Here is a 14,265-nt window from a genome sequence, read left to right as displayed (position 1 = left end):
AGTCTGATTTTTCACCAGGATACATTAGAAGAGATCCTGTCTCGAGGGTCCGCACGTAGTTGGCCTTTTGTCCAACCAGCAGTTGAACCTTTTCGTAGAAGGTTGTTCTCCTGGACAGATATCTCACAGGCACACAGGTGCCCCTTTCATTGCACATAGTCTCATATCTATCCCATACATCACCCATGCTATACACATGACCTCGGGACAGCCCTGCACCCACATCTCTACACAGCTTCAACATGCAGTCATCCACCTCAGGTTCCCGGGGATCTGTTGATGATTTTACTTTTGAAGATCTTCTCTCAAATACTCTCAAGCATGCAAGATGGTAACAACCTTCAGCTGCGATCAAGTCACTGACTCCTGATAGTCTTATAGACATTACTGGATCACTTTTGGCACGTTCAATCAAGTCAGCAGACTTTTCCAGTGTCTGTACGTTGTGGATCTTTCTGTTACCCTTTTCTTGGCAGAACATGCAGAGTGACCAGTCAATTGCTGATTTAGAACTTCGTGTAGTAGGCGCTGAGGAAGTGCTTGTGGATGGGTCTGATGCAGCACTTGTTGATGCTTCTGGTTGTGATGGCTGGCGTTGCTTTCTTAATCTGCTTAATTTACTCTCAGAGGTGAAGGAAGAATAGCAGGTTTTGTGCCATCTGATTTCCAGTGCATACAAGTCATCCTGTGAAAGGCTCTGTAGTCTGTGTAACACATCTACATAGCTAGTATCACCAAGTTTTAGTCGTTCCTGGCCAACAGTCTGAGCCCTGGCCTTTCCATCTGATGATGCTGTGCGGAGATCCCCAGCGCTACTCTGGCAGAAGAAGCATGCCGATTTATCAAAGTCTTTAGGTTGTCTCTTGCGCTTGATGGTGTAAACTGGATCCATGGCTATTGCAATGGCTATTGCATATAAATTTGGGGTGTATCTACATGGTGAATTGGGCTTGATTCTGTAAACAAAAACATAGATGATTTTCAATCAAGAGGGAGGCGAATATGGCTATTCAAAGATCCACAAATAATGCAAAATGAATTGCAATAGACATTATGCATTGTTTTTTTATGTAGGCCTACATCATTTATTAAATAACAAGCAATAACTATTTCAAGTTTCATGTATTTAACTGGCTCTCAAACAAATACCACCGGAGAAACGTCATCTCCATATATGGACAAAGGCAAGATTTTTCAGTGTGTTTGTTTAACTATAATTGGCATTGGATGTGAAAAGGATTTAATTTAAGATATCAACAATGCCACATAATAGTAAGCCAGTTCAACAAACTGGTAACAACACTTTCAGTCTGTGTGGCCAGTACGGTATGTAAGTTCTCTGAAGTCTCCAGGGCTAGGCAAGAAAACCACTTATCAAGATAACATTACTCCAACTCAAGGCTAATGGGACCACCCCATGTGCACAGGCCACTGTGCTAGTCAACTGCTCCATGACTGCACTTACATTAACCCATTCATTTTTTTCTTGTTTATTGCACCTCATGATTGCACTCACATTATAACACTGCTTTCAATAAAATATGCATGCACAATTATTGTTCCACATAAGCTTGCTACCTACAGATATATCCATTATTCCAAGTGCCTTGGTTCGAGAAATAGGCAAACTTGACATGCATGTACTTGGAATCTAAAAGATGTAGTGTATATTTGACAATTCAGACACTTGGTCAACTGTTCTAAAATTCTAATCAAAATACTAAACTACATACTCAATCTTCAATTCAACAAATGGTGATTGTGGATAATATAGTCATACATGTATTCATCATTAAACCTGAACAAAGTAAATCTTGTTACAATTTAAAAAGCAAAATACAAGAGTGAAAAGTTTGAAAAGGGATTAATACCAAGTCATCCATCATCTTCGTAAAAGCACTATGCTAATGTGAAAAACATACAACTTGAAACCTACAAATCAAAAGAAAGGAACTAGTACATACCTTGTATAGGGAAGGTCGAGTCTTGTGTGTAAAGATTAGATACATGTAGCTGATGTCTGGATACGTTGGCATTTGACTTGGAAGTGAGCAGCCTCAGTCTCACATACACTGTCCAGTCCGCCTTTGGCCCATACCAAAATTTAATAGGTGTAACCACAGAACAAGGATAACAAGTGTATAACATTACAATTAAACTGCATCTATCGTACACATACTGTACATGTATGTATATCAGTAAAACTTTCGATAAACCTGTCCAAACAATCTTGAAATAATCTTCACCTACATGTATCACAGGTCATGACACTCGCTTTCAACATTCTACACCTTGCGGTAGAATGGTATCTCCAACCCACTGCAACAAACACGTGAACTGTTTCACAACAAGAAGAGATTAACCAGTGTTTATTGAATATTTAGGTTAAACAATGCAAGGGTAGTGCATTGTGTTAGCAGGATTCTGAGAACTGTTCTATATACTGGTATAGGAAGATTAAGCATGTAGATACACACTTGAAGGAAATCACACTTTTGTGTTTCCTAATGCTATATAGTTGTGTGTTAAAATGAAAGTTTATTAATGAATTTTACAAGCTGGGGATATGCACATGATAATGAAAATAGTTTTAGTGGATAGATCTATTAGTCTAGATAAAATTTGCTACATAATTAAAAAATGTGAAATTTGACCTCATTTGACCTCATTTGACCTTGAACAATAGAAATCTTGTATTTATTCTGAGATTATAGGGATTAGGGATTAATTCATATAAAACCTACAGAAGACACTAATGCTGTCAATGAATGTTCCATGTGACCAAGGTACATGTAAGTTGATGTTAAAAGAGTGGTGTTATGTCATGGGAACAGTCACGGTTGCGGGGCATTTGTGTTTGTAAACACACCTGACTTGTTTTTTAATGAAATTAAATATGAAAATGATATAAATGATAAATAGCCAAACAATAAAGGATGTGTTCAATCTAAAAATGCAATTTAAAAACCATATTCATAAAAAGAAATGTTTGAAAGGATTAGTGAGTATAAGACATAAACCTGAGAGAATTTTATTTTAAAACTGTAATTACAAACAAGGTAACTCGCATTTCTTGTTTGCCATAACCACATGATTTAAAAATTGAGGTACATGTATATGACACTTATTCAAGTTGGCCCTTGACATACTTGGGACATTGTTCAGTACGGAGCAGTAAAATGTGAGAGTCATTATGGAGAAACTCTGAAAATCGAACTTTGGGCATTAACATTGCAGGCAATACTGCTGCAAATCTGACTGTTTTGTTGAGTGTTGCATCTCTCCAGTGTGGACTCGTTGCCAACTGCAACATAACTTGATACAATCGTCTTGGAAGCACAACAGAAGAACATGCCTACCTTCAACTCCATGCAATATTGGAAGTTTGTTTGGACACTTGTTTGGGAGGACGATGCGTGTTTGGAAGGATGATGCTTGTTTGGAAGGACGATGCTTGTTTGGAAGGACGATGCATGTTTTGGAAGGACGATGCTTGTTTGGAAGGACGATGCTTGTTTGGAAGGACAATGCTTGTTTGGAAGGACGATGCTTGTTTGGAAGGACGATGTTTGTTTGGAAGGACGATGCGTGTTTGGGAAGGACGATGCCTGTTTGGAAGGACGATGTTTGTTTGGAAGGACGATGCTTGTTTGGAAGGACGATGCGTGTTTGGAAGGACGATGCGTGTTTGGAAGGACGATGCTTGTTTGGAAGAACGATGCTTGTTTGGAAGGACGATGCGTGTTTGGAAGGACGATGCGTGTTTGGAAGGACAATGCTTGTTTGGAAGGACGATGCTTGTTTGGAAGGACGATGCGTGTTTGGAAGGACGATGCTTGTTTGGAAGGACGATGCTTGTTTGGAAGGACGATGCTTGTTTGGAAGGACGATGCTTGTTTGGAAGGACGATGCTTGTTTGGAAGGACGATGCATGTTTGGAAGGACGATGCTTGTTTGGAAGGACGATGCTTGTTTGGAAGGACGATGCTTGTTTGGAAGGACGATGCTTGTTTGGAAGGACGATGCTTGTTTGGAAGGACGATGCTTGTTTGGAAGGACGATGCGTGTTCGGAAGGACGATGCGTGTTCGGAAGGACGATGCGTGTTCGGAAGGACGATGCGTGTTTGGAAGGACGATGCGTGTTTGGAAGGACGATGCGTGTTTGGAAGGACGATGCTTGTTTGGAAGGACGAGGTTTGTTTGGAAGGACGAGGTTTGTTTGGAAGGACGATGCTTGTTTGGAAGGACGATGCTTGTTTGGAAGGACGATGCGTGTTTGGAAGGACGATGCGTGTTTGGAAGGACGATGAGTGTTTGGAAGGACGATGCTTGTTTGGAAGGACCAACTGGAACTTTGAGGAACACTGCCTATTCTGATGTGGGAGACGTGGAATTCTGGTGACTTTCTGCTGTTGGGACAAGTGGAATGATTCTGGTGACTTTCTGGTGACTTTCTGATGTTGGGAGAAGTGGAATTCGCCATCCTCGCTACCTGTGGATGCCTGTATCACTCGGAAACCTCGGAGGTAACCCCCCCCCCCAAAAAAAATCATTGTTAATTGTCAGACACTTAAAAAGGATTTTGCTAATGCTATAGCAATGCATCATTTAACTGGGTTTGGGTTTGTTTCACAAATTAACACATGTTATGGGGCATGACACTATAGGTCATTCTAAAAACAGATTGGTTAAATAACCAATGTTGGTTAAAATGTATCCAACCAACCCGATTAGGTCCACACATATTAAAAAATTGTTGGTTAATTCAACCAATGATTGGTTATGTTACCAATCTGTTTTTAGAGTGTAAAAATGGCAGATATAATGAATCTGGTATTTAATAATTTCAGATTTTCATTATTTGGCCAAAGGCAATTCAAGGAAAATACTTCAAATTAAATGAACATTAATTTATTTGCATGGATTTTCTGCAGACGTGAACATGCACAAGAGACCCCCTGATTGTGAAAGTGTACAGTTTGCAAGTGGAGTTGTTCTGTAGATTGCTCGGAATCGTCGGCATAGGGGGACAAGGTTGCATGTTAACTGAGGTGAGGTAACCATTTTTTTTGCAGGGCCACATGCATTTGTCCCCCCCCCCGGATTGTGACAGTTTGCAAGTGGAGTCGTTCGTTGGATTGTTTGGAATCATCGGCGCAGGGGGAACAAGGTTGCATGTTAACTGAGGTGAGGTAACCATTTCCTTCGCAGCTCAAGGCCACATGCACTTGTTCCCCCGGATTGTGACAGTGGAGTCGTTCGTTTTGTTCAGAGTAAGTCAAACCATGATTCTTGTATTTTTCATGTGCAAGCAAATTTGAATCTATCCTGATTCTATAAGTCGAAGCAACTGCTAATTATTATATTATGTTAACCAATTTGCACAGCAGTTTTGAGCAATTCTGTAATAAAATTTCTCTCAGGAAAAAAACGTTAAATTTGCTTGTACATATATATGTAACTTGAACCATCCTGGAAAAATTTCAGTGAAAACAAAGTTTTAGAAATAAGCACAAAAGTCAATTTGTTTGTCAGGATTTTGTTGAAATAAAGGAAAATTGGGAGAAAAACATTCCCAACAGCCCAAATTCTTTTTTAATTTTTTTTTTTTTTAAGATTACATTTTGATTATGTTTTACTTAAACAATAAGAATGTCCAGGGTGGTTGAAATATGTGTTTGTTATGTACTAGTTGGTGGTGGGTGTGTGCTTGTTATTGTGTGGGGTGTAGGTGGTGGCTTGTGTGGGGTGTAGGTGGTGGTTTCTCCACAGGTCATCGGAGTTGGACTGGTGCCCCGTTTGCGTATTGCGGGGTAAACCCAGTTAATCGGAGTTGGACTGGTTCTTCGGTTGAGGTGCGGGGTAAACCCAGTTAATCGGGGTTGGACTGGTGCCTCGGTTGGTGCGAGGCAAACCCAGTTTCAAGGGACGGGTTGCGTCCACGGGAATGCTCCGGCATCCACGTGGGGCGTGGGTCCTATGCAGCGGCCTGGAAACCCTAGGATGCCGTGCCATAAAGGAGCAGGTAGTGCGTCCCTCTTTATAGGGGCGTGGCCCTGTATTCACAGCCGGCAAACGCTGCTACTTCCTCAGAACGCATGAACCTGTAATGGGGGATGAACTGAGGGGGGCACGCATATAGGTTAGGGTACTCTCCTGATCCTTCGGGGTTGGGGGGGCGTACCGGACAGTCGGCAACTGTGCATGGCCCTCCGGGGCCGGCCTTTTGCCCAGCAATGGACCTGACGATACTGAAAGCGTGTTTGGGGCTGGTATCCTGGGACCTTCACGTGGTGGCCCTGTTTAAACCAATCTTACCAGGATGTGCTTCCAGAAGGGTTACATCTAAAAACAAGGTAAGATTTTAAGAAGGAATGACTTTTTGAAGAAATTTGAAATTTAATTAGGAACTTTTGAAAAATAAATTCTCAACAAACATCATAATTATTGCCGATCAGTCAAAATGGACTTCAATTTTAGACCCCAAAGAGCATTCCATTTGTTTCTTGGATTATTATTTTTTCCATCAAGTAAACCAAAGCATTCTGTTGGAGAAAGATTTGAAAACCTTTTCTTACAATGGTAAACAATCTTCAGAGTGGGTCATCAAAGGCCTTTTTCTTTTAATTGAAATGATGCCACCTCAAAATTTCACTCCAGTTTTAACTCGGCATTCTGAATCTATAGCTTAAAAATTCTGGGCACGCTAAATAAAGATAACAAATAAGTAAAACAACACAAACAAAATTGCTTTTGTGTTTATAATTGGAAATACAAAATTTGTGGACAAGATTTGTGTGCAAAATGTACTTTGAAAACTTGACCACTTGAATGATTGTTTTGTTTTTGATAACACTGCAAGGTACAAGCTACCACGGATGAGAAGCTTACTGGAGAGAAGAGGGAAAGTAGCGATGAAACAACGATTTCAGGGGAATCCGATCATCCAATCCAAGGTGAGCATCTGATTGCAACTGATCCATTATAGACAGCAAAAGGAATGGAGAAACATCTTCAAAACGGCTGAAATTATGATTGGACATTTGTCTGTGAACAAATTGAATTCTGTACTTTGAAGTGCATTTTAAGTTAATGGCTTTTGATGCTCTGCATGAGACGGTTTAAAATTGATTTTGTCATGTCAGTCTGTTTTAAAATGCATCAGCAAATTAAACTTTTTCTAAACTGAACAGTTTCCAGTTTAATTGATTAAATGAAATTCACCAATTTGCCACTGGATAATGTTGTTTTGTATTAGTTATTTTGTTATTGCAGTTTAACCCCCCCCCCTCCCCACTGGAGATGAGAGGCTGTAGAGGAATTTGTTGTGGTGACAATGAATCATTCTAATCAAAGGTGAGCAAAACATCTGACTGAAAATGATCAATTCAAGACAGCAAAAGCGGGAACGGATAAACCTAAGAAACGGCTGAAATTATGATCGCACATTTGTCAATTCAGAGGTCCTTGTCAGAGCAAAAATACATGCTCAAGTCAGATTTTGTACTTTTGACATGCATTCTAACTTTTGGGGAGAAGTTTATTGTCAACGTGATTGATGGCTCCAAATTGGTTTTCGCAGTGCATTTTGGCAAATTTATTTAAATTCCCTCATTTATGATGAATAACGCTTTCTGTTCATTCTCAGCCCTGATCACTTATTTCCTTCAGATATCAAACATTCATTTCTTGTTTTTCTTTCCTTCCTTTCCTGATAGTCAGTATGGGCTCTGAGAAACACGCAGGAGACAAGATCTGCCGCAGCCATTGTTAGCAAGAACTACCAGTTTAATAAGGTCAATAATTTTGCACTTGTGCTTTGAAATCAAGGAGCAATTGTAGTTGACTTCCAAGGTAGAGAGTAGACTCTGCTGTTGTCACAAAGATTTACACATGTGTATTTGAAGGACAGTTTTCCAAGTTGTAAACATATTTTTCAAACTACGAATGATTCGCTGATTGTGAACATGCCCTGAAAGTGTCCACTGGTTGCACCTCAGAAATTGCTTTCCAATGTGGTCATCAGATTATAGTCTCCATAATCTCTTGAGATCAATTCAAGTCTGCATGTCCTCTTGATAGTAACTACAACATTGATGTCTTATTTTGATGGAAACAAAATCTTCTTTGTAGTTGAGATGTTCTCAAATTCTGAAATTGTCTGATGATCCACTATGAGCCCTGTCTGATAAACACTATTCTAAGACCCCACTGTTCTCAATCCAATTCAAGTTGACTTGACTCTGATATGCCTTTTTGTTTCTATCTCACATCTTCCTCTGCAGGTGGACCACTGAGCACGATAGCCTTGCATAGGAGAGCGTCACGAGTGGATTTACAACTGACTGACCAATCAACTTTCATCGGAACTTTCTGAAGTAGTGGTGGTGGGAAAGCTAGGTTTTCAGGTTTGAAATGGAATGTTTATCTAAGTTATGACTAGTTAAATGTTTGGTATTTTGTAAATTTATTTATTTTAACTGCATGCAAACACATAAAATTGTGATATTTTCTCCAAAATGTATGATACTTGTGAAACGGCAAAAAATGGCTCACTAAGAAAAAATCCTGTTTGAAATTATTACGTCACGATATACTTGTAGAAACTGGGACAAAGAAAAAAAGGAATCAAGAAAAACAAATAGACTTTTCGAATTTTGAATTTAGTCTGATAAAAAAGGAGATCTTTAAAAAAAACAAAAACGTATCCTTAAATAAAAAAACAGTCTTCTTAACTGAAAGAAATCTCAATCTGGATCAAACAATGAACAAAAAAAGCTCTAAAGGTATAAACAAATGGACAGTAGGAAAAAAGTATAAAGCCACACAGCATTATTGGAAAATGACTGTAAAAGCACAGCAATGATCTACAAACCAATGACTCCACAAGCAGACAAACCCAAGCAGGAAACAACTCCAGTTAGGAGGAACTTATCATGAAATACTGTGAACTATAAACTGCTGGTCTGCTGGCTACAACTAAAGTGTGGCTTGTAGGGCTGTCCATTTTCAAATAGTTTAGTATTTGATTATTTCAAAACTGCACTTAACCGAATGTTTGAATATTAGAAACTTGCCGATCAAGTGTGACACACGCAAGCTCCATCTCCAATTTCTTGCCACCACAGACGGATGTTTCAGTGAAGTCGTTTTGCTCCAACCTCTCTGCCATCTGCCATGCGATGGGCGCTAGAGCACATCCCGTTGAAGAAGTCGGTAGCTAGGGGTGGAGGAGCAAAGTTCAAGTTAACAACGCTGATGTTTAATGGTAGCTACTAGAGATCCTGGATGCTGACTCTGCCTAGGTAGGTGATGTTGAATACGATAGAAATCACTAGGGAAAAGTTCTATATGAACAGCATGTGAAGTGACAGTCTCTAAAAAGAGAAGTGGTTCTGAAGAGTTGAAGATTTAGTCAGTGATTCTCCTGACTGTCATCAGGAGAATGCCTAAACCTAAAGACAGGTGATCATTTAACCCCTTAACGCTGGCTGACGGCGGTGACTGCAGCTCAATGAAGGGTGATGAGCCAGGGAACGCTGTGGCCGCATTCCTGCTGCATTCATTGATGGGCAATATCCAAATGCCTGCATGTACACATTCAAACTCAAAGTGCAGCTGATCCGTGGCTGACAATACCGGCATCAAGGGGTTAACAGGTGTTGGGCAGATCCAGTGTGGATCAATGAAGCAGGATTTGATTAAACAGCCAGCTTAGGATTGCATTATATCAGGAATAAATGACCCACATGTCTTAGATTTATTGAAGATCAATAACATGTGGAAACACCTGTTATATACCTCCTGAAAAGCGATTGTGTGCCGGTTCGTGTACGGTCCCTATACTTACATATATAATTAATTTTAATGTCGCTTTTTATTTCCAATTCAAGGTTTTCACAATACCTGGACCTAAAAGATGAGCTGCTTTTGATGCTGAAATGCACTGACACGGCACTACTTTGTGACATCACACATCACGTAAATCCTCACCGTTTTCACAAACTGACATGTACGCATGTGGGGTCAGTTCGTGAAAACCGTGTTATCAATAATTTCAGTTTCACGAACTGACATGCGGGTGTGTGCACGCACTTTAATAGTACACTGACTCGTAATAGAATAATGTAGTTTTTTACCCAATGAAACACAAACATGTGATGGAAATACGAAATAAAAACGCTTTGAAGGGTTCGACACAAATTTACACCATCCATTTACTTGTGGGCTTACACAAAAAATGAATTAGAATCCTTTAGACTGGTGACATTAAGACCGGTTTCAGTTTGTGAAAACCGAGTGTCAGTTTGTGGTGTCTGTGACAAAATTTTGATGCCTTTGGTTCGCTTAGAATGTAGTTTTAATGGGTTTTTTTCAGAACTCAAGAACTAATAAATTTAAAGGATACAATTAATGGTTGACTTCACATCCCTGCCTGCATCAGTGATCAATTGCATAAACTTAATTCAAAGTGGTTGTTACATCAACTATTTACTTGAAATGGATCAGTAGAGTTTTTACGCAAAATTTTTGGATCAGATCCTTGCTTGAACATTGTAGTAAACCAAGTTATTGTTAGTGCACCTTCTTCAGACATCTCTGTGAACAAGTTCACTCATTATGTAACTTTCCATTCTGTGTATGTGTGCTCACATGTCTTTTCAGCACATGTTTGTTATCTTGTTTATTTACCATTTCACTTGCCTCATAAAATCAGTTCTTTGTTCCGTATAATAAAATTAAAAACGGTTTCAGCAAGTGTATACTCGGTGACATGCAACCAACCGAGTTACTGGAGATCGCTTGAAGTAGATTGCATGCAAGTTGTTTCTTCAGTCAACATGTCCTACTTGTGATAGCGTCGCATCTACATGCACCCCTGCATCACTGACAGAAGTGCAACTTCTTCACACAGAAAAGCCAGCTGTCACTGCAAATACAAACATTGTCTGCAGGACGTCATCGTTCTTGCAGTCATTCAAGCAATCGACCATGCTTCCTGAAATGGTAGGTATAGGAGCTGGATGATGAAGAACAACTCTGGAGACAAGCTGCTGGAGAAGAATCACTACACGGCCAATCTCCAACACTCCACGAAGGAACGCTCATCAGACGCCCCTTTGGGCAACAGTAAGGCGGATAAGGGGAGGATTCTGGCTCTGGCCCAACACTCTGTGGATGCATGCTTGAGAACCCCTCAGGGTAACCGTATCACAGATGAGGGTTTGGGGAAGTGACCGGGAAAGTGCCCAACACTCCGTGGAGGAATGCTCAGCAACCCTAGGGCGACCATAACATAGACAAGGGCCAGGCCAATGCCTGTACGTGGTACTCGAGATCATTCCTACGGCTTTTGGACTCCATCGTTACAGGCACGGGTCCATCTCAAATCCGCAGCCTTGAAGATCTCCGGACAACGCAATCAATTCTTGTCCTATTCTTTCACTTAGTGCCTGGAATTGTGTCTTGTGTTGGGAAAGCTACCATTTGCAGCAGACTTGACCAGACACCAGCAGTGTATAGGCCTTCATCCTTTAGTTTCCTTCAATCGTGTCTACTGAGGAGGGGCATTATATTGCTACCTCGGCATCCGTATCAGGTTGTACAGAAGCGACAAGAGATTGAGGCACTGGTGGCCAAGATGACAGAAGATCTGCGCAAGGTGGAATCCTCTCTCCTGGCCCCCTGGCAAACGCTGGATGCGCTACAAACTGCCATTGAATAGTGCACCTTGTATGTGTTGCGTGTCAGCAATTGCCAGAAGAAAAGTCTGAAGTGGCTAAAGAAAGAAAGGTTGGTGCAGAAAGTTTGCAACCTTCCGATGGGACCACCACCAATGACGTCTTTGCGACGTCTATACAGAAAGGTGTAGGTCTGATGGATCCCAACCGGGATGCTGCAGTCAAACAGTCACGCAAGCCGTCCGCATTTCATCTTCACCTGACAATATCGTCCGCGGTGTCTCCACCATACAGTTGACTTCTATCATCTGCCGCACCATTCAGTTCATGAGCGGGTCTTTGGAAGGGGACTTGGGCCCCACGCTAGGATGGTGGTTTGCCTGTTGGGTATCTCTTTCAGGGGCTGCTGTTCCAGCTCAGTACTTACACGTACAGACAAGGGAAAGGAGATACGCTCCAAGAGCATTACCACAGCTCTGCGTGCCGCGGCTCGAGAGTTTCACTCTTGTTGAGAACCGACCGCAGCCGGTAATTCCAATCAGCCCTCTTTCGTACCCTCACTTGATCTTGCTCTTGATTGATATAGCTGTGAGCTCCTACAGGAACATCACTCAGCTTGGAAGGGATGGACGTGCTATTGACGAGTGCTGAGGGATCTAAGGGCATCGCTGAATTGATTGGTGTCTCCTATGCCAGTAATGTGCTGAGGGAGGTCGTTCTAGTCCTTGCTGGTCTGATAGAAGAATGAGTGTTGGAGTCCTTTGATATTGGTGAAGGGGATCTGAAGGTAGTTGGGTTTTGAGTGTCTCGTTGATATTTCTGGCTGCTTAATGGTTATTTCAGGTGGAACTTTAACGTCGTCCGTCCATTGAAGATTTTGTGGAAGTTTGTGAGGCGCTGTACGTATCTCCTATTTTCCAGGGTGGGTAATTCCAGTTTTTCAAGAAGAGCAGTAACAGATGTAGAATTGTCCCAGCTATATGTGTTAGTGATGAAGCGGGCAGCTCTTCGTTGAACCATCTCCATCTTCTGTTTATTGGTGGCTGTGAAGGTCCCACACTGATGCACAGTAATCGAGATGAGGATGGACTAAACTTTGATAGGCTTGGAGTTTGATCTTGGGTGGGGCTGAACCTAAGTTGCGTCTAAGAAAACCAAGCATGCTGTTAGCTTTAGCTGTGACTGCATTCATCATGTCGGTTTTAAGGCCGTTGTCCAGTCTGTTCTGGGTTGGCCTGCTTTCTCCCTATGGCTCTCCTCCACTTGGCCCTGTCCGTCGCGTCCCTCGCATTGACTCCAAGCAGTCGCATGTCATCTGACACGGAGCTCTGCCAAGTCTTGCGCGGTCGGCCGACGGGTGTGGGCCCACCCACAATTACGTTGGTACACCTCTTGACCCAGTTGACATCCTCCTTTCTCTCCACATGACCAAACCACCTCAGCCTGTGCCTCCTCAATACGATGCCAATCCCCTCCACTCCCACTCTCCTCCTCAACTCCTCGCTTGACAGCCTGTCAGCCAGAGACACCCCACACATCCACCTGATCATTCTCATCTCTGCTCGTTCCATCTGCTGGATGTGCCCCACCCTTGTGGGCCATGTCTCGCAGCCGTACACCATACTGCTTCGGACACAGGCGGTGTAAACCTGGCCCTTCATCTTCAGGGGCGGCGCCTTGGATGTCAAAAATGGGGCCAGCTCCCTGAACTTCTTCCACCCACTCCTCACGCGTGATGTCACTGCTGCTCCTCCCTCAGCACCCAGCATGTCACCCAGGTAGTAGAACGACTCCACCACCTCATACGTGTCACCGCAGACCTCCAGACCCGCTTCTCTCTCCTCTGGCCGTAGACCATCATATACTTGAGTACTTGCTTTTGCAACAATGTTTATGTGAATTATGGGTTGATGATAAATTCATACTAACATTTTGTTGTGTACGCAAAGGAAGCTAAAATTCTAAATTCTATCTTGAAAACTCCTCCTTACATATAGTTGTTCTCCCAAATTAGTGGAGCCTCAAAAGCTACAAAAGCCTGCAAAAAAGTAATCATAAACTGCATGCATACAAGTATGCTATTTATATTCAATTTTCCTTTTTAATTTTTGATTTTAACTTGAATTTCAGGTTTTCCTGCTCTTACCAAGAAGACGTTGCTCTTGATGCTGGAATGCCCTGAAACTGCACCACTTTGTGATGACATCAAACATCAGAGAAACTACATCCAAGGTGCCTTGGGCCTATTTAGAATGTACTAGGCTGTTAAATGAGAAAAAAAGGTTATATGGGCAATTCCATGCTGGTGGAGACACAAGACCAAACAGTTATTGTACGGTTTGTTCCAAGTTTGATTTGCTGAAGTGACACAATATAGCTTGGCGTTTTTAAAACTGAAATAGTTTTGTCCCATGCGCGCACTATTTTGTGAGTTACGGTACACCATCACATCAAAGTCTGCAATGACGTCATGATGACTTATGGATGCACTGGTAAGGAATTTTGAATTAGTCTTTTGCTATCTATTCAGTAATATTTTCTCTCAATTTGTTGTGTTACCATTTTAAGGGTGTTTGGATATTA

At 41.6% G+C, this 14,265-nt stretch overlaps 1 protein-coding gene and 2 long non-coding RNA genes across 6 annotated transcripts; 2 read left to right on the top strand and 1 right to left on the bottom strand.

Moving 5' to 3' along the window:
• The first annotated feature begins 4,276 nt into the window (after positions 1–4,276).
• On the top strand, positions 4,277–5,612 carry LOC119733338. Its single transcript, XR_005271786.1, has 2 exons — positions 4,277–4,527; positions 4,936–5,612. It is a non-coding gene; the product is annotated as an uncharacterized LOC119733338 (long non-coding RNA).
• Positions 5,613–5,978: 366 nt separating this feature from the next.
• LOC119733244 lies at positions 5,979–10,000 on the top strand. Of its 4 annotated transcripts, none has more exons than XR_005271733.1 (7): positions 5,979–6,357; positions 6,864–6,957; positions 7,260–7,357; positions 7,724–7,797; positions 8,287–8,409; positions 9,071–9,306; positions 9,895–10,000. It is a non-coding gene; the product is annotated as an uncharacterized LOC119733244 (long non-coding RNA). The 4 variants fall into 4 exon arrangements; XR_005271732.1 differs by having other exon boundaries at positions 5,980–6,357; positions 7,277–7,357; positions 7,720–7,797; XR_005271730.1 differs by having other exon boundaries at positions 5,980–6,357; positions 7,720–7,797.
• Positions 10,001–12,884: 2,884 nt separating this feature from the next.
• On the bottom strand, positions 12,885–13,895 carry LOC119732865. The gene is made up of 2 exons (XM_038206467.1): positions 13,829–13,895; positions 12,885–13,525 (listed from the first exon to the last, which is right to left on the bottom strand). The coding sequence occupies exons 1-2, from the start codon at positions 13,893–13,895 to the stop codon at positions 12,885–12,887; spliced, it is 708 nt and encodes a 235-aa protein (XP_038062395.1).
• Positions 13,896–14,265: the final 370 nt, after the last annotated feature.

The sequence above is a fragment of the Patiria miniata genome, unplaced genomic scaffold (genome assembly GCF_015706575.1).
Source record: "Patiria miniata isolate m_02_andy unplaced genomic scaffold, ASM1570657v1 HiC_scaffold_25, whole genome shotgun sequence".
Classification (NCBI taxonomy): domain Eukaryota; kingdom Metazoa; phylum Echinodermata; class Asteroidea; order Valvatida; family Asterinidae; genus Patiria; species Patiria miniata.
This window is presented reverse-complemented; position numbering and strand designations above follow the sequence as displayed.

Bases quoted from the DNA above. Each gene is read 5' to 3' on its own strand.
- LOC119732865 (XM_038206467.1), bottom strand. From the start codon at position 13,895: ATGTTTGATGTCATCACAAAGTGGTGCAGTTTCAGGGCATTCCAGCAT. The intron at 13,526-13,828 runs GTAAGAGCAGGA...GTCTACGGCCAG, and splicing joins TCAAGAGCAACGTCTTCTTG to AGGAGAGAGAAGCGGGTCTG.